The sequence below is a fragment of the Centroberyx affinis genome, unplaced genomic scaffold (genome assembly GCF_046629955.1).
Source record: "Centroberyx affinis isolate AG114_WGS23_722 - 3 ecotype Tasmania unplaced genomic scaffold, CSIRO-AGI_Caff_v1 ptg000213l_1, whole genome shotgun sequence".
Lineage (NCBI taxonomy): Eukaryota > Metazoa > Chordata > Actinopteri > Beryciformes > Berycidae > Centroberyx > Centroberyx affinis.
The window spans coordinates 205,264-225,512 of record NW_027278904.1 but is presented as its reverse complement, the minus strand read 5'-3'; the positions used below and the strand labels follow the sequence as shown (position 1 = coordinate 225,512).

At 45.3% G+C, this 20,249-nt stretch overlaps 1 protein-coding gene across 1 annotated transcript in view; it reads right to left on the bottom strand.

Moving 5' to 3' along the window:
* Positions 1-20,249, bottom strand: part of LOC139662245 (ephrin type-B receptor 1-B) — a 146,615-nt gene that overhangs the window by 41,772 nt on the left and 84,594 nt on the right. Inside the window, exons 4-5 of the mRNA XM_071540889.1 lie at positions 12,462-12,617; positions 5,478-5,813 (exon numbers count right to left, since the gene is read on the bottom strand). Of these exons, the coding sequence (XP_071396990.1) occupies positions 5,478-5,813; positions 12,462-12,617 (492 nt within the window). The remainder of the gene's footprint in view (positions 1-5,477; positions 5,814-12,461; positions 12,618-20,249) is intronic.

Below are 20,249 nucleotides of genomic sequence, written 5' to 3'. Positions count from 1 at the left end.
ACTTTTATCTGGTCCCACTTGCTGCCCCTGGCTTTTAATGCAGAGCTTGGCTCACCATTAATCAAAGTCAAAGCCTCCCAGCGTCTGGCTGAGAAAGAGAGAGAGAGAGAGAGAGAGAGAGAGAGAGAGAGAGAGAGAGAGAGAGAGAGAGAGAGAGAGAGAGAAGCAATGAAAGAATGGAAGGCTTCTTTACCTGTGTAGGATTAATCTACTGTGGAATACAGACGATTTGGAGCATCACTTTACATGTCTGGCACAAATCTTCTGAAAGAACTGTACGCTGCATATTGTTCCTGCAGCGTACAGTTATCATAATTCATATGGTGTGGCGAGGGGCCAGCACATCAAATGTGCATGTTCTATATTTTAAATTGTATATGGAAAATCTGACCCTATAGACCCTATAATAGACCCTATAATGTAGTCACGAAGAAATATCATTTTTTTATGTTTCACTAAGTCCCACCCCAAAATGAGCTAAACAGTTTCAAGTCTCCATCTCCTTCCTCTGCGGCCACTCCCTCATTGTGAGTTTCCTGGGATAAGCTCAGCACAGGCAGCCCTCTATGGTCTGCATTCCACATGCAGCAGGGCTTTCACATCTGAATTCCCAGCTGGAAGTTCCTGCTCTGCCTCAGTTATTCCCAGTGAAATGATTGGACAGAATGTCGTGGTAATTGGTCAGCTGACCTTCTGCTAGAGACTCAGCCACACCAATACACAGACACACACAGAGGAGCATGTGTACACACACACATATAAATGAACACATTGGCACACACGCACACACACACAGAGTTCCACTTTCTCTACATTCAACTTGTGCTTTAAGATGCTATAATGCACCATTGAACCATGCAAACTCCTAATAGGGGCCCCTGTACAGTGTGATTCAGATGACGAGAGCAGGCTTCTGTCATGTGCTGCGCCTCTGTCAAAAGGCATAGGGGTTAACTACCAGCTCCCCATTAGCAGGGGCTCAGAGGGCCAAGCCAGCCATGACTACATGGTAATGGGCCTCTCTCAAAAATGATAAGGAGGGATCAGTTCAGCGCCATGGTTTTCTGTCAAGGAACCATAGTGGGAATTATTTTCGAAATCACATTTTGTAGCGTGGAGGATTCTGTAAAAAGCTCTATGTGAAAAAAGAACCCATAAAGCACATATGCATACTCACACACACACACACACACACACACACACACGCGCACATACACTAACAGCTGTAATCCTTCTTGCCGTTACTTAATACACCGTATGAAGACATCAGAATTGACGAGAAGCTCAGTAGCATTCAAGCCCACACTTTTACTTTTTGCCTGCAGCTACAACCTCACTTTCTGGGTCCAGGGACAGGATCCAACATTTATGAGAACAGGCATCAAATGAAATAAAAATGGCACCCGGAGAGAGCCTGAAGAACCGTCTAAGATGATGAAACTCTCGGACACGCTAGCTGTGATACATAGAGGGAGCTGAGAGAGGGAAGTCAGAGGGAAAAAAGGCGAGCCCCCAAAAACACATGGAAAGACTCTGTAGGCTGTAAACTCAAAAAGCATAATGAGTAGTGCTTTGAATACCCTCCTTGGACATGATGGGCTAACATCTCATTTGTTTTTAGAAACCCGGGGAGAGCAGATCTCTTTAATTCATCTGGTTGTTTGGATTTCGCTCTACTGCATCGCATCTTAGTATCTTGAACGCCGCCCAGCCACCCTGCCTTGCCCATAGAAGGCCGAGGATAGAGATGTTTGCATTTCTGTGGGAATAGCTCTCCAAACAGTGCAGCTAAGTGGAGGAGGATTGTTTGTAGATATACTTGGCATTCTGTGGTCTGAGGGATGGTTGGCACATAATCTAGGTCAAGGAGGCTGCGCCAGAGAGATCAGAGAACTGTTGAGCATCAGGCATTAGTTGAAAAAGATAGAACCAGTCGTAAGATTCATGGGGTTTCTCTCATGCATTGTTCACCAAACCACCCCCGCACCACCACTCAGAGCAGAGAGGAGGTGTATAAGGAGTAACTAACCCTAACCCTTGCAAGTCATCTCATGCAGTGGCGGATGTAGGTTAAGTGTCCAAGATGGATTATTTAAAAGAACATCGCTGCAATTTCCATAGTTGCTTTCATTGCCTATAGAGCCTGGCTACCTTCTGCATTCAACAATCTTCATGGCCATTTAGCATTTTAGCAAAGTCACCGTCTGCGACCTCCCAGAATTAAATCATAATGTTCCAGAAAGAGACGTGAAATGGCTGTTTTTCAATTGCAAACATAAATATGACTAAACTCAGGCCAGACGTGAATGATAGCCTGAAAGGGGACAGTATATAACCTGTGTGTGTCTGTATCTGTATGTGTGTATGCGTGCGTGTCCTGGAGAGTGCAGGCTGTGAATGAACTCCTAAATCACAGTATCGATCAGTCCTTCCTCCCAGACACACGCTGGGATCTAGGGCAGTTAAATGGCCTCTTCGGCGATTCACACTGAATCCCTTCAGCCCCCCCCCCCCCCCCCCCCCATTACCCCCTCCTCTCCTCCTCCTTTTCCTCGATTCTATCCTTTCCTCCTCCCTCGCCCCTTCTCTGTATTCTCATACCCAATTCACACCATAACCCTTCTTACCTACCTTACCATTCTCTAGGTGGTCTGAGGTTTTTCCTTAATCTTAGAACAGCCAACACTAAAGCCATGTCAAGTTGTCCCGGGGAAGACTCGGTTGAGATAGGCACATGTTTACGCCTCCTAGGCAATAAAAGAAACACTTGTTCCATACCAATGTAAGAACCAATTCCAACTCTCAAAATCTCCTACTATATTTGATTATTTTCTGACTTCAACACAGATGTATGTGATTGACACTGCTTTTTGAGAGTGTCTCAAACGTTGAAGTTTTGAACTGCATTATTAAGTTTTGAACTGCATTATTAACATTCATTCTTTTTGGATACTTCCTCTTCATGGCCCTGAACCCCCCTGTCGAAACCAGGAACAGTGCAATTACCTGGCTACAAAGGGCCACATAGGGCTGGGCATAGGCCGGGCAGATTACTGGCAGACACCTCATTACTGCAGCAGACTCCAACAATAGGCCTGGGCATTGCTTCCCCCTACATCTATCTGTCAAGTGTGCTATTAGCCTGTCAAATGGGGACAGTCAGCACCATTAGGCCACCCTGATAATCAGACCTATTTACTCCCTCATTTTCCTCTCTTTCACTGTCACAGTCTCACGGTCTGGTCAAAAAGCCTTCACTCCCTCTCTTCCTCCCACCCTGTCTTCCCTCCCACTCCTCTCTTGACTCATTCTCAGACAAAGACAAGCTCACTTGGTCATTACATTCCTAGGAGAGCTGTTGTAATCAAATACGGTATGTTCTCTCCGCCAACTGGGCTAAATTTAATTTGAAAATGTACTCCCCTACAAAAGATCTGGAAAAGCAATTTCTGTTTCACTGGTCTTTGAGATAGATTTGAAGTAAGTTAATTTTACAATTAAAGAGGGAAAGTAAATCAGTACTTTACGACAACTCTTTTCTTTTGGTTAAAGAAAATAAAAGCAAATAATTATTAATTCATTTGACAATATTAACTCAGTAGATCAGAATACATATCCCATATAAGTTTAATTTGAACTGATGTAAAAATTATATATAAGGCACTCAACTGTACATGGCAGAGTACATGACAATGTGACGTGAAGAAATTCACAACGCATGACCAAGAACATGGTGCCAGGGGCCCAAGCTGACAAACTTGTAACTCTTGCTATATGGAAACCTTGACAGTATGAACTCAACCGACAATCTCTTGTCTTCACTGTACTGTAACTTCACTTCATGCCTGTTATTAGGTCCCACAAGCTCAGGCGGTGGTTCCCAGGGTCTGTCTCATACAAGGAAACACAGCAAAATGAAAAGGGCCTCATTTAAATTTTCCACATGGTCAAAACTTGTCCCTTGATAGGTGTTTCTGTGTACAAGTCAAAGACCCAGAAGAGCATGAAAAATACTGAATCCAAAGGATTCTGCAAAGACGATATTCTCGACCTGTCATTTCCATTGGCTGGGCTTAGATTCCATCACAGCCAAAGAGAACACACACACAGAGACACACAAACAGAGAGAGAGAGAGAGAGAGAGAGAGAGATAACAGGATGAAAGGATGTTTCAGCATGGCCTGAAAATGATGCGGCTGAAACAGAGATAGAAAGCAGCCATCCATGTATCTATCTTGGGTCGCTCTCCTCCATTCTCAGATTAAAGTATTGAACAGAAGTGAACCTGGATAGCTATTATACAGCAATAAAGCAGAAACCTGCAGTTCAGCTTGTCTGTCTCTGTTCTGTAACAGCCCCATCAGATCAGCCAAGAGCAGTACACCAAAGAAGTGAAGAAAGAAGAAATGATGGCTCTGTGGCTGATGCCTACAGTAACACATGTTCAAAGTAACTCAAAACTATGACAGCGACAGGATTAAGTAAGATGAAGTTTCTTGTTGTTTTTGTTAATGCTGAGAGCAGGAGTGTGTCAGTGTGTAAATCTGAAGATTTACAGACAGGTTTCAACTGGGGTGTAGGCTTCCGTGAAGGGAGAAGTAGAGACTTGCTGTGCTGCGTTGTTCTCCAAACAAAGTCTCATTAAACAAAGACTAAAAGAAAAACAAAAACAACAAAGAGATGTGTCAGGTCCATGAAGGTACCAGGCTCAACCTCCAGATGTGAACCTAAAAAAAAGAGGCTTCATAAATGACTGATATGTTGTTTGCAGAGGGATGATTTACTTTGCCAGCGTTAAAAAAGCAAGAATTTTTGGAATGCCCAATTGTGAAGCGGGAAGAAATGCAAATTGGGACTTTTTCTATCATCGGGGTTTGATGCGTAAATAAAACCATTGAAGTACAAAGAGAGGAGAAATGGGGCAGTGTTCTGCGCCGGTCCTGCCACGGATCCTAACATGCCATGTCTTGGGTCTGCTGGTTTGGGGTTTGAACTCCTCCACCATGTTTTCAAAAGGAAAATCCCCCTCAGTTCACTCAATTATCCACAAGCCGCTACTTTGATGCAGGGAAAGGAAAGGCCCAGAAAGAGAGCTCAGTATTTTGGTATTTCACTGTATGTATAAGTTTCACTACACCAGCTGCCCTCTCTCTTCAAGCCTTAAAGCCATTATTCACGGTGGAGCACTGTGACATCTTAGCAGGCCCACAGTCAGCTATGCCATGGAGCGACAGTCTCAAATGCAAAATTGATTTTGCTTCAAACAGTAATGAATTCATTTATACAATAACAGCAGCCTTTGCTATATCACAAATGAAAAAAAGTGAAATAAAATTACAAGAGGAAACCAGATTGCTTATAGAGAGGAGAGATTAAATAAACAATAATGCCAGTATGGAAAGTTACATGATGATCCATCTGTAACATAATTATCATCATCATCATCACCATCACACCTAGCCATGGCAGCCTCTTACCGGCCTGGTTGGTGGTGATGTCTATGGAGACGTGCTGGGCCGGGTATGGGCTCTTATTGCTGACTCCATTGACAGCCTGGATCTCGAAGCTGTAGAGGGTGTGAGCCCACAGGTTGCTTATGAACACCCTGTTGTCGGTCAGACCCAGCTGCCGCGGGACAAAATCCACGTTGTCGTCGCAGTGGGAGCAGGAGCGCCGGTCGGCCCGGCACTTCTTGCACACAATGTTGTAGACCACGTCGTCGCGGCCGCCTGTCTCCCTGGGAGCGTGCCACTCCAGGATCACGGAGGTCTCATTCACAATGGAGATCACGTTCCTCGGACCAGATGGGACACCTGTGGAGTAGGAACAGGGGAAAATGTGTGACTAAATGCCCTTGAACCTGGGCTCTTTTAACTTTCCTGGGAGACCCATTTTATATCAGAAAAAGTTTGATCGAAAGGCATGCAAGCGTGATTCAATAATTCATAATGTTAAAAAATGGCCCCTATTATGTAATATGCCACTTTAAAGCTCTGAATGCAAAGATACATTTTCTAATTTCAAATTTCCCACAACCTGCCTGTTTTTCCATGTTATGTCACACATGTATTCATTCTGTCATTTTAGAAGCCTGTAATAAATGTAAGTGTTTTTGTCCAACAGCAACTTCTTCGTCTGTATTCTCTATCTTCAGCACAATTGGAATGCTAATTTATTCTATTCACACCCAGAGAGAGATCATGGAGCGAAACGTTTGTGTCTATCAAACATTGGTTATTTAGCAAAATGCAGTGTTGCATGGAGTATTCTTATCCCAGTGGCTCTGGAGATTCACGCTCTCATTCACTTCCTCATAGCCTGCAGCTCGAGCAGAACATCGAATGTGATACTCAGAGAGAGAAATCTTGAAATAATAAAAGTATTGTTTTGCTCGAGTGGCGGGTTATTATTAGGGTGCAAAGAAGTGGATTGTTCAGCCCACTGCAATTGGAGGACAATTCTTTAAGAGTTGAAAATTTGTTCAAATAACAGTGCAGAATTTTGTTAAACTGAGTCTCTATGTCCCTTTGGGTGTTCAGAGGCAGCTCTTTCCGCTCAGATACCAGGTGTTGTCGATAAAGCGGAGGCTGCCCAAAGCCCTTAATCAGTGCTGCTTAGCTCAGTAGAGAGGTTGCCCTGCAGAGCAGATCTGGTACCAATTTATCCTTCATAAAGCCTGACCTTTGTCATTAAAGGAAGACAAGTTAAACTGACCCATGTCTGGATCCATGTCTACTGTCACCGTGGAACTAAAAATTGACTCAATTTTAGAAACCCTTTTAGGAGCTACACAGCTTTTTATATCCTCTCTAATATGCTTCCTTTCCTCTTCTCCTTTCCGTTAAAGCCTTCATTTGATTGGACAGACTTGACAAATGCAAGAGGAACATATAGATTTTTAAGCATATTGGGATGCAGCCCCTGAGTTTCCCATTTCTGTGGGCAGAGGGCAGGTAGTTACTTCAGTCAACACAGACACAATTAATCATTGTTGCTGCAAAGCCACGTGGGATAACGCTGGGAAGCTGGGACAAAGCGCCGGAACACACAAGGGTGACGGAATGGCACTGTTACTGCGGCGACCTCGGCTCAGCGCCTCGGCAACGGAGAGGTCAGTGACAGGAAGGGCGTGACCTCCACAGTGTGATTATTATGGTCTGGGTGAGAGGACAGCTAGGACTCTAGATGCATGATCATTTAACACATACTTTGGTCCTTAGGTGCAACCACATGTGTTGGTTTGGAGAGAGAGAGAGAGAGAGAGAGAGAGAGAGAGAGAGAGAGAGAGAGAGAGAGAGAGAGAGAGAGAGAGAGAGAAGAAAATACACACAAAAAAAAGAGTGTGTCAGTAGAAACAGACCATGAGGGAAGTGGCAGCACTTTCTCTTTTCCCCTTGGGGATTGCACAACACTTTCATATGTTGCACACACTGCTTGTATCCACTGCATCATCAATCACATACATGCACTCACACCCAAACATGCGCTGGAGAGAAATGATGCTCCAGTTCTCATGTGGATTATGCATGTGACATTCATACACATGCCGGAATTATCTCTTTCCATGTATTCATGTGTGCACTGTCTGTATTGATGTATTCATACAACGTTGGAGGAAAAAAAACAACAAAAAAAACATTGCCTGGTTGAGGTGTGAACAAGGCGTCACGCTCCTGTGTCCCAATTATAGCCAAGCCCCACATATGCAGAGACGGCACAAGAAATCAGATGTGACTGCCACTTAACCGGTGATTTGCAGGCTATTATCGCTGCCCTTGGCTGTTTTAATTTGCCATAGGATTTAATTTGTTGAGAACGTTACTTACAGCCTCTCAGCTGGAATTCATTTAGCCACACCAGTCAGACTTGATTGTGCTTACATGTTGCCTGCACCTAAATTATAAAAGCAAAGCATCATCCCCAAGCAGAGCCTGTGCCCTTTGTGAAATGTATTGTGTCACATCACTTAAAGAGTTAGTGTGAGATAGGGGGAATTAAAGGTCTAAGGCACCTTAGTCTGGCAAAACAGCACAGTGTCACAGCAAGACTGATCAAGTAAAAAGGCTTTTAGCAAATGGTTTTACATACTGAAAAAGTCAGAAATAGTTCACATCATGAAGTGCTTTGTCTCCAGAGTTATAACATATTGTACTGAACCACTCCCTGTGTGTTCCAAGCAAAAGACTTCAACCAACTGAGCCAACACACCCTAAATCTGGCCACCGCTGACATGTGTCTGATGAGGCACTGAACAGTGACTGTCTGGGACTAGTGGCTGCTGCTGCAGGTGGACTCAGAGATTGATAGGCATGCGTAGCTGCCATGGCAGCAAGAGCACTTTAGCAGGTGGTCACAGAAGACCACAACCCTTGTTTGCTCCCTGGGCTGCCAATATCAAGACTACCCCAACCCCAAAAATAAACACTTTGGCACATTGTTTACCCAGCCACCCTTTGGACGGCCTCGGGCCCTCGCTTCTCTTCTTTCACAGTGTTTGTTTTTACGATGTGAAACAGGCCTTGAGGGACCAACAGCAGGTCCCTGTGTGGAGATACGGATCACAGCCAGGGGAGCTGGGAGGCAGAAAGAAGGGTTGTGTGTGGGATGGTGAGACATGAAATAAAACATGTTATAAGGCCTAATACTGTCTGGGTGAGAGATTGAGGGAGTCATTGAGAGACTCTCTCTCTCTCTCTCTCTCTCTCTCTCTCTCTCTGTGTGTGTGTGTGTGTGTGTGGCGTGCATTCGATGAGGGAGCCTGGGAGATGTGGGTGCATCAACAAGGACTTGTTTGAGGAGACACAAAATGAATACTCTGTAGCTTTTCTATAACAGACTAAAGGATAATCTATACACCCACATTCCTGTCTATTCATTCCTAATGTTTAATTACCCTGATTCTCCAGTCACTCTTATTCTTCAAATAAAGCTCTATTCTGTTCTAGTTTTTTTTTTTTCAAAAGAATACATGTGAAAGAGAGGCTGGTGTCGCTTTTGAGCATATGTGTGTGAATGTGTGTGTGTACGCGCAGGCACACAGTAACGTCTAGAGCATTATGTCTTTCAAGCCAGTAGAGGGATTAGAGTGGGCCAGACAATTACCTTGACTTAGCTTTATTTACTACTGCAGTACTGAGAGAAGAAACTGGCCAGTTCACTGCTGCACTGTGGGAAGCACCCTCTACTAACTCCACTGCAGAACCGACAACAGAGGAGAGAGCAAAAAAAAAGAAAAGACAAAAAAAAAACTTGGAGAAAAGAACAGAATATTTATGCTCTTTGACGGCTCACTACCTTTTCTCTTTGAAGACAGAACAAGGAGGAGAGAGGAGAGGCAGTGAATAGGAGAGCAATGGAGAAAAACAAAATGGGAAGATGAGGAGAATGGCAAAACAGATAACCCTGTCCTTTCAGACAGGAAGTTTGACGGCTTTTGTTTGTGTCTGGAGGTCCAGACAGTGTTTGACAGGGATCAAGATGGCTTTCATAGGACCGGCCACAGATATGAGTGTTAACTTAGAGCCGTGAGATCCAGAGCCAATGTGGTACAGACCAGGAATGCAAGGAACCCATCAGAGCTGTTTTCTTCTCATTCCCTATTTGTGCTGATTTGATTACATTCCAGACATTTTCCCTATGAGTTTGTCGGTGGCCGACAGTGGTCGCTGCCAAGATATAAGCATACATATGCTTTTTACATAACATGGTATCATTCCTCAGTTGCTCTCTCATGCTGTCTTACTATGGGCTGTAGAACTGTTAGTGCATGCCTTCCCCAGGCAGCCTTTGTCTGTGTTCTAGCCTCTTCCCCTCCAAGTTCACACCACAGCTACATATGTACCAGTTGAAATCTCAGTTTGTCACCTCCCTACTGTTATAGTGGTGGGATATATTCTATCTATCTATATCACCCACCCTCTCCTCCCATCACCTCCCTCCCCTTTTCTCCCATTCTCTGCTGTTCCTCACAGCAGGCTCCTGCTTCTCTGCACCCTCCTCTCCCCCACGGACTAATCAGCACTGGTTTCACTGCCCAACTCCCCCCAATTACCATTCAGCCTGTCATTCTCCTCCTCTGCCTCACACAGTGAGAGAGACCCACTGGCCCAGCATGCTGGAGCTGGTCAACCCTCCTGTGGGGAGGGTGAGGTACGTCAGTCTGGGGCCTGGAGCCTGGAGAAGGGCCGGGAGGGGCTGTGCTGCAATGCAAACCAATGTCCTAAAGCCCACTATGCTGGGTAGCCAAGCTGAGAGGAGCGGGGCTCACGCTGGGAGACAGAACGCTTGGCATTACTCCCCTCAGGCATAGGCTGGAGTCAGTAGAAGACAGGAGATAGGGATAGAGGGGGGCGGGATGTGGAGGGGTAGTGTGAAGTGGATCCCAGGCTTGGCATGTCCCTAAGGGACAAGGGAGGGGTGGTATAGCGTGAACCCCCCCGCTGACAGAGCCAGGTGCTGGCCAATCCATCAGCAGGCTAATCAGACTGATCTGGAGCACACAGGGACCTGCGCCTCTGACGCCGGCTAGAAGCACTAAAGCTACAGCTTCTGCTGCTACAGATTGGCCTGATTTAAGCTACTCTAGCAGTGCTCTTATCAGGACCAGCAGTATTAAAGAGATTCTTACTAGGATGATCTCACTGGCCCCCCTGCTGAGATCTAGGGCACCCTGAGCATCAAGCTCAGCTGCTACTGTATGGTTCAAGCTTCAGAGAAGGCTTTGAATGTACGGTTGCAAAAGAATTGTGTTAACATGAATTGAAGAGGAATTCAAGTCAGTAGATGTTAATGTTAAAAGGGGTTGATAGGAAACAAAACTCTCAGCACTGATATTTGTAAATAGATGAGTGGGAAATGTCATCGCTTAGCCACGAATAGGGACACAATCACCCACTATAATCATTATGCCAGGTCATTTTGATTGTAAAAGAGGGATACCTTTTTCATTTTCTATGTTATGAACAGTTCAATGTGATATCTCCAAAGATCCTGGATGTGTTATCATGAAAATGCAGAATTATTACAAAATTACAATGCAAGTTTCGGCACAAATAAATAAGAATAATTTGCTACCTCAAAATAAAACTGTCACTGGTAAGATGTAGCAGAGAAAAACACAGTTATACTGAGCATGAGAGGAAAACAGCGTGTGAAGCAGAAGGGAAAGAACAGAACTGACAGAGAAGATGAGACTAGAAAGGAAGATTGAAAACAGAGAATACGTATGCTGAGGCTGCATTTGGAAACTCACCACAGGCCAGTGGGGATCTGCTCAAGAAGCTCCACTGGGGAGCAGTTGTGGAGATTGCTTGGGGAGAATTCAAGGCCTCCAGGTAGAGGCGGATGCTATACTTGACGGAGCGTTCGCAAATTCACTAGAGAGCTATATGGCATACCATGGGAAGGCGGGGAAAACTCAAGGTGAAAGAGGGGTGTCATCCGCTGAGAACATCCGAAGCCTAAAGGTGTGGATGGCTACACTTGGGAAGCGTTCAAACAGTCAGACGGGCAGACAGGCGTGCTGCATTGGGGTTCCTCCGCAGCTTCAAGGCACTCATTCAGAGTCTTTAAATGGAAACATGGCAATAGGGGTGAATTCAATACACATTTTCCCTGTGAGGGCTACACTATGCATCTGCTAACTGATTAGGAAAGAGTGCGGTCCTCTGCCCATTCCCGAAGCCAATTAGCCAGGTCTATATGAATAAATCAAGACTAAATGAATACATAACCACACCAATAATGCTTCCAGGTCTGCTGCTGTGAAGAGAGCAAACCATTAAGACGCTCCCCAGTGGCAGCGGAGGAAGAGAGGTAAACAAACTTTTTGGGGTCTACAGTGTTCTCCTCCAATGTAATTGTGTGTCAGCGGGGACGGCAGAAAGGCTTAGCATATTGCTTTTACATAATATTAAGATAACTATGATGCTGTGAGAGGCCTTATTGGATCTCCAGCGGATAACGGCAGGACAGTGTCGAAGCTTCCCAGCATCTGCCTGAGTAATTAGGACTTCAGGGGATGATAGGAGACAGAGGGAGAGAAAAAAAGACACAGAGATAGGGAAAGAGAGAGAATTAAGGAGGAAAAACAGAAGAAAGAACAAGAGAGAAGAAGTTCATTGCCACGATGATGGAGAGGTCAGTGACAAAAAGCCCACAATGTAATTATTATGGTCAGACTGAGAGCTCCAGCTCCACGGTCAGACAGAGAGAAGCAAAGATGGAGGAAAAAAAGGAAGAGAGAGACAGAGAGAGACCAAGACACTGTCATTATCGGAATATAATGGATTGTGCATGACAAGTCTGTTCTCTATCACTGTCACATACATACATACACTAAAATTATGGATGGAGCATAGATGACCCAGTCCACTACAGGTCCTTCGACAAGAACTCGAGTGTGTGTGAGTGTGCGAGAGTGTGTGTGTGTGTGTGTACAGTATAATCACTGGTGCACTCACTGGTGCAGGGTGCGTCGGGCAGGTCGGCGTCACCGCGGTAATAGCCGTTGCGGCACACGCAGATGGTGGCGGCCTCGGCTGCGGAGCGGCTGTTAGGAGGACACTGCAGACACAGACCTGGACCCTGGGTGGACTTGAACGTACCTGGCGGGCATGCTGTGAGGACAGAAAAATGTTGTCATGTTAGATAAGGGTGAGGAAAAATAAAAATGTCTGTAATCACCAAGAGGTAGTCTGATAGTCTCAACCACTTACATTCACAGAGAGAAAGAGGGGGGAAAAAAAGAGTTAGATCAAAGTCAAGCAAAAGGCAGGCGTCTGGGTTTTACCGTATCAGCTAGAAAGGGAGCGGAGAGGAGGAGAGATTGAGGAGGAACGGAGTCCAACTTGAAATGGACTGGATGATTGCCTGATCCTATGGGTGTCTGACTCTGTGCCTGTCTCAATCTCTCAGCTTCTGTGTCTCTGCATTTCTCTCAACCACTTCCACCCTCCGTCTGCTCTCTTTCGCCTCTCACCCATTTTAATACCGAGTGTACAGCCATGATAACTCTCCTCGTGAGCACGAGCAGTCGGCTCATTCTGCTTTGCTCTAGAATGTAAATGGGAAGAGGCTGTGGTGGAGGACAAAGATTATTGTGGCTGATATCGCTGTGCCTAAGCCCAGGCAATAACCAAATCCATTTACCTTCCTATCCAGAAAGAATAAAAAGCTGGGGAGTTTCTGCACTGCATAGAAGGATTTACTGACTATAATAACCATGATGAATGTCTAATATTTTAGCTTGCTTTCTGGTAAGGGAGGAAGCTGTGGTACTGCACCCCAGTGAGGCAGGGGTTATAAATTTAATAGGACAAGCATCTCACAGTTTCCCCACCTGCCTCTATTTGCCTGAGTAAAAGATTGTAATGGCTTGACTGTGGCTGGAAAATGGGAGATGTGCTCATAGGATGAGTGTAAAAATGCGAGTTATACTCAGTTTGTCATAGACAAGACAATGTTATGGGTTTGACAATAGAATTTGGGTAGCATGGAACATTGGGAATTGCTCTGATAAGACTGAAACTATGTGCTGTGAGGATACAGATCAAGTGCAAAAGGGTTCATACAAGGTGTGAGGACAAAAAGCGACTGCAAGGAAAACAAAGCAATGCCATTGGTTAAGGGTTCCAGCTTTTAAAAGCAAAAGAGATCATTTAGATCAATATCGAATGTGCTTGACGCAAAATTGTTCTATTGAATCTGCCTAAGAGCCCACTCTTCCAATATTTATTCAGTGCTTAGTAAATGGAGAGTTATTTAAAGCAATAATGACCAAGGAGCTGGTTCCATTCCCACTCTCTGAGGGGTCAAACAGTGGAGAATGTAGCGTACTGGCTATGTGAGAAAACCTTTAGACCTTTGTATCAACAGGCTTTTAAGATTTAATTAAAAATTTTATGCTTCATTAAAATAAGCACTGAGAGGCTGGGTTTGGAAGCCAGCGTCTACTTTACTGCACTGTAAAAAGGGCAGGTTTCTCTTTTTTTATGACTCTCCCATTCATACCATTCAGCTCGCCACTCTGATGGGCTGTTAGTGGAGGATAGAGAGATAAAGAGAGGGGGAGTGAGAAGGGGATGGGGGGAGTGAAAGGCAAAGGCAAGGCGTGTACACACACAAGCACCATGCTGCTACCCCCAACAGCGACTGATCTCCTATCTCCTTTGGTGGCTCTGACAGACACACTGGAGGCTAACTGACTGACCTGCTGTCTAGTCACACAACACCATCCATACGTGGCCAGACCATCACACACACACACACACACACACACACACACACACACACACACACACGCACACACACACACACACACGGCCAGACCACGACAACCACAAACACCTTATAAAACTACTCTAGGAGCTGGAAGGCAGCCCACAGCTGCAATGCACAAGGATATCCCCATGAGACAAACACATTGCTATGCTGGGGATGCTGTGGAGCTGTCCTGAAACTATAGAAGCATGTGTGGGAGAGCATAAGAGAGTTGTACTGGGTTTGTAAGAGCAGCAATGGTTCTATAGGGAGTGTGAGCCTCTATTTGAGTGCATGAGAGTGCAAGTTTGTATTTGAGTGCGTGAGTTGAGTGTAGTGTGTAAGCGTCCTCTGCTGAGTTGAACTGTATAGATTTCAGGTGCGAGAGGATCAAGCTCCTCCAAATACAAGAACTTGGAGACTCTTAAAAACTCTCCCTGGCCATATGGGGAAGCACAAACCAGCTGCACAGCCATTTTATAAAGCAATAACTTCCAACGATATCAGAGATTACAAGATGATAAAACACAGATCAAAAATTCATTTTCAGCAGGAAAGGGGAGAGAACTTATGTGTCATCATCTTTGCTGTGTAAAATCGTTTGTACATCAGTGCAGTCCTGATCATTAGACAGGCTATAGCAAATACAGACACAACCACACATATACGCACACATACACACATGCACGCACGCACACAAAAATACACAAGCAAGCATTAAATCTATTGCCCTGACTCTTATGAAAAAGGATCAGAATAAGTTGTTATGTGTGTGTTTAATGGGGTGTGAGTGGAATATGCGCACTGGGCTCTGCCCTCCGGTTGTGTGTTTACAGACAGACAGTAGCTAGCTTGGACACTCGTAAACAGGCGAAAGAGGAGAGAAAAGCAGGGGAGGCTGTGCTGAATCAGCTGTCTGAGATGGCATTGCTGCAAAAGTGCCTCAAGGCAAATGTGCGAGCACAGTTGAATGCAGCCGTACACTCATACACTCACACACACACACACACACACACACACACACACACACACTTACAATAACCCAGAAAAACACTCCCGTATTGACATCAATGCTATCCTCACCTCCAGAATACATTTACTCAACTGATTTACACACAGACACACATGTAGCCACTGCTGACCCCATTAAATGAGATTGCGCTTCCACATTTTCCGCCACTTGACTAGCATATGTTCTACAGAACCTGAGATAATTTAATGCCTCTCCTTGGACAACTGAAGATGCTGGGATCAGCATTACAGAAGAGTAAGACGGGGAGATAAGAGACAGCCAGGCAAAAGCAAACAGACACACACACATACACACACGCAGCACAGCACAGCACGTATGTCCATCTCGCTCATAACTTCTATCCATTCTGTCTATCCCTACTTTGGAGCAGAGGCTTTCTCTAATTGACACATAATATGTGCGTGAATCCTAGCATTAAACTCATTAATTAGCTGCTCACTGATCTGCTGCACAGAGAGAGAGAGGGAGACAGAAAGAGAGGGAAAGAGAGAGAGGGTGAATGAGAAAGAGATGAGAACATTGTTAGGAAACCTCACAGGTCTCGTTCTAAGGGCAGGCAGCGGTGGGCTGAGCGTCGTTATGCCTCGTAGCGTTTGGAACCGGGCCCAAACTCTTTGCTCTGATTCATGAATATTTGGATTGGAGGAGGCCGGGTGTTCCTATCCCTCAGAAGAACCTTCCACAGAAACCAGCGAGCCCACAGACACATCACTCATCAAAGGTGTTGGTTTTCAGGGACAGGAGGGGGGGGATAGAACATTAGATCAACAAGCAATTAGTCTCCCCTGTGGGAGAAAACCCACAACTGAACTGACTGCGTGCAGAAACAAAACATTCCTCCCTTTCAAGTGGTCTCTACAGGGTTCTATCTGCACTGTTCTCCCTCTTTTTCGTTCGTTCTCTGCCCTCTCGTCTTTTTTTTCTCAGTCCCACTGGTAATGACTTGCTCTCTCTCTTTTCTTACCTTTCCTCCCCTTGTTGCATTCGTGCCTTGATTGACAGCTTCGAATCCTAGTTACGGTTGGCTGTCTATTTCTCTCTCTCTGTCTCTCTCTTACTCTGTAATGTGTTGACAGAGGTAGGGCAGCTGTGGATCACTGCTGGCCACTAATCACGGTGATGACCTGGTGTCACCACAACCCTGGTGACCAGGGGAGATGAGAAGAATGATCTCCTCGTTCAGTCAGAGTCACTGCTAAAAAAAAAAAAAGAAAAGAAAAAAAAGAAAAAAAAAAGTCCCTGCCTGTAAAGATGAATAAAGAGGACAGGGCTCCTATAGGCATTACAGCATCTAGTCTTTTCCAGCTCCAGTACCAATAATCAAATGTTCTGAATCTAGCCTGGACACTCCTAAACAGGCACATAAACAGACTTTGTATAACACCCATTTCCAAATTGCAAATTGATTTGAAGAAAACAGCATCTCATGCATGGCTTTCACAAGAAAGCTACTGATTCACATAGGCCAGGACAAGTGCTACATGTGATGATTAGCAATATGATGACTGGTGCTACTCTGTATGAACAGGCTTGACAATGGATGATGGGCAGAGCAGAGAGTTAGTGCTCAGGGGTTAGACTATGCACTGTGCTTGCTGAGCGTATAATACAAAGTGCACACTGCAGGCAATACATCATAGATAGGAGCGCACTGGCAATGTGTCACATTGGGCGTATGTGTTTAGAAAGTATAGCCATTGCATTAAAATGTATGTGGCCTATAAGAATCCAAATGTAATTGGAAACATGGGATTTATAGAGGGAGTGTAAAAAGAATTACATTGGCTTGTCATGAGAGTATCACCAGGTGTGTGTGAGATAAAATGGAAATGTACAGTTGTGAGTTGCAAGCAGCCAAGGCAAAGGATTATATGGCCAATCTGATGAGTTTGGAAATGGTTTTCCTACTCAAAACCAATCAAAGTTACAGCATACTAAGTCCTCTCCTGACTTTTCGTTTGGCCTTACTCTGGAGTATGTATGAGTTTTTAAAATACCAGAAGTGGCTTGGCAGCGAATTGGAGGAATGGCCATCAAAGCTGTCCTTGCAGCAGATGAAATGTGCAGAAGCACTGAGATATGAAGAGAAATATTTATCAGTTTGAGCTGAAATACCAGATCTGCTTGACTAAGGCATTTCATACACTGTGAAGAGAGGGTGCGTGAGCCGAAGAGGTTGTGAGTCAGCGGCAGTGACCCTTGAGTGCAACTCTTCGCCCCCCCAGCAAACCCTTAACCCCAGCCTTCATCCATCACATGGGATGGATCTCAGTCTTTAGAGGCTTTAGAGTCATGCATACACCCCCTCAGCCACAAACACTCATACAAACAGGCTTATGGTCAGGTCAAGACCCCATTTGACCCCCGTTCCTCTATTCTGTCGCTCAGTCACTCAGAAGGACAACTCTCTCTCCCCCTCAAACCCCGGGAGGGTGTGTGCGTGAAAAGTGCATGCCTGCATACATGCGCTTACGTGATGAATTTGAGAATATCAGTTAAGTAGTGAAATGAACACGTTTGCTTGACAGAGGGGAGAGCCGAAATCTTAAAACAAAAAGGCAATCAGTGGCGCAGCCTATTGGTATTCAGTCTCCCTCTTCTGTCATTGTTCATTTTCTAGCCACAATCCACGTAATGAGCTGCTTTTCCAACCCAGGTGTTCAATTTCTCAACAAGGTCATTGGAAAAACACAATACAATTATTTGAGATAGAAGCATGGCTGGAAACAAAGGCTTGTCAGAATCATCACAAAATGCCCAGAGGATATTAAAAGTCAGGGCAAAATGCCTTTTAGGGTTATGATTTATTCATTCATCAAACCGATTCAAGACAAGTTTTGCATATTTCTTACAAACCGCCAACATTGGTCTACAGGGACTCAAGAGAAAAATAGGTCCCAATCCCAACATGTATGTAACTTCTCACAACATGAGGCCAGTTTGTCTTCTTTAGTTGCAGGCAGGCAGAGGCCACAGTGACGGCAGGGTCTGGTCAGTGTAAACCAGGGGGGCCTGGTGGCTGCAGCTGCTGTGCCCAATAGGGAAGAGGAGGGTAGGGGGGGGGGGGGGGTGCTGAGAACGGGTGGGTCCCCTGAATCTGCAGTACTCCCTGTCATCACCTTCTAATCTCTTGGACAGAGAGAATGTAAGGAGGAATAAAAGCGGGCTGGAGAGGGTTTTCTCAAGAAGAAAGGGATGGTTGAAAGAGCAGCAGTGCTGGAGCATACCTCGCCTGCTTTGTTAAAAGATGGGGTGCTGAAGTGTTCCTCCCACAGAACACTCCCCCTGATCATTAATCATGTGTCCATTCTGGCCCTGTCAGAGGCGCTCTCTTCTAAGCTAAAACATGCACCTACACCCACAACCCACACACCCACCAAAGCACACACACACACACACACACACACACACACAACTCTCTATAACTTTCTGCTGCCTTAGCCCTCTGCACCAAACAGTTCATCTTGACATACCTGTCCTCTCAACTAGCCAATACAGCAGTGTCTGACGCTGCAGAAACCCCAGTGAACAATACCCAACCCCCCCTTGAGCAAGCTGAGATATCCTCCAATTAGGCTGGAACTCCACACAAACTGCTGTGCAGCCCTAAATCAGCTGGGAGAAGTGATATCAAACACAAAGAACGCATGAAGAAGGGAAAAAATGAGAAGAAACAGATGAATACAGATTAGAGAAACAATTTCTACAGTCTGATTAATTCTTGACACAAAGCACTCATAACATCCTGTCAGTCAATAGATCAATAGGCCAGTGCCACACTCCTGCATGGGAACGTGTTTGAAGAGCGAAATCCATGTCTGACTTGATTCAATAGAGGGCAGTGCAGCAGTAAAATAACTAGCAGATGAGACAGTGTCCAGCAAAAGCAAATAAATAGGCCTGTGTGTGAATTCTCAACAACAGCCTGTGTGCTGCACATAAGGATGTGAAATCCAACAGACTGGCTGCTAATGGTGATGAACAGAGCAGGCGTCTGGTAGACAATGAATATAGGTAGACATATTCTGTTAAAATTAAGGGGTGTGTGTATGTGCATGCACGTGTGTGTGTGAGAGCCCTGACAAACCAGCGCACAATTTGCCAGACAGCCCACGCCCCTGGGCAGGCTGTTACCATGGTAACCTCACAGCCAGTATTTTTTTGGCCCACACTTTCCCTTTGAACAGCCGGCCAATGACAGACCGGCCGACTGGGAAATCTGGCTTACTGAAAGCGCATGCACGCGTTGTGTGTCTGCACGTGCATGTGTGTATGTGTGTGTGCGTGTGTGCACAAAATCATGCATTTGTATGATACAGATCAAGAGAGCAATATAATCTCTTAGCTCCACGCAGACTCGTCATAACCGAGCATTGCGTTGGCAGTTGGCCGCTCCATATCGCGCCTGGCACATTCGCTCAGGTCGATTTTATTTCCAGGAAGATGCGGCTGCATGCCAAGGCACTGAGCGTATCTCGCAGATAGAGGAGTGGTCAGAGAGGAGCGGGGGGAAGAGATAGAGAAGACGAAGAGGCATTGGTATTCCAGGAAACTCCACTGTGCCAATCCAGCCCTGGCTGGCAAGGTAGCAGAGCAAACCGCCCCCCGAAACATATCGCCACTCAGCAGGCAGTAACATGTGCTTGCACTACAATCTACACTGTAATCAGAACCTAACGGGGGACTGACCAGGCTCAATGCCTAGTGCCAACTTACAGAGAAAGAGAGAGGGCAAGGGAGAGAGAGGCAGAGAGACAGAGATGAAGAGCTACTCGAATGTGGCTGAAATCAGTCAAGGGAAGTTAGTTGAACAAGTGCCTTAGTGTTTGATTGCAATCCATTAATAAATACCGCATCATCAATCTACCTGCACTCACAGATTGCAAGGATCAATTGCTGCCCACATTAACCATTTAGATAAAGTAACGCGATGGTGTCAGGGTATTCAAATATTCAT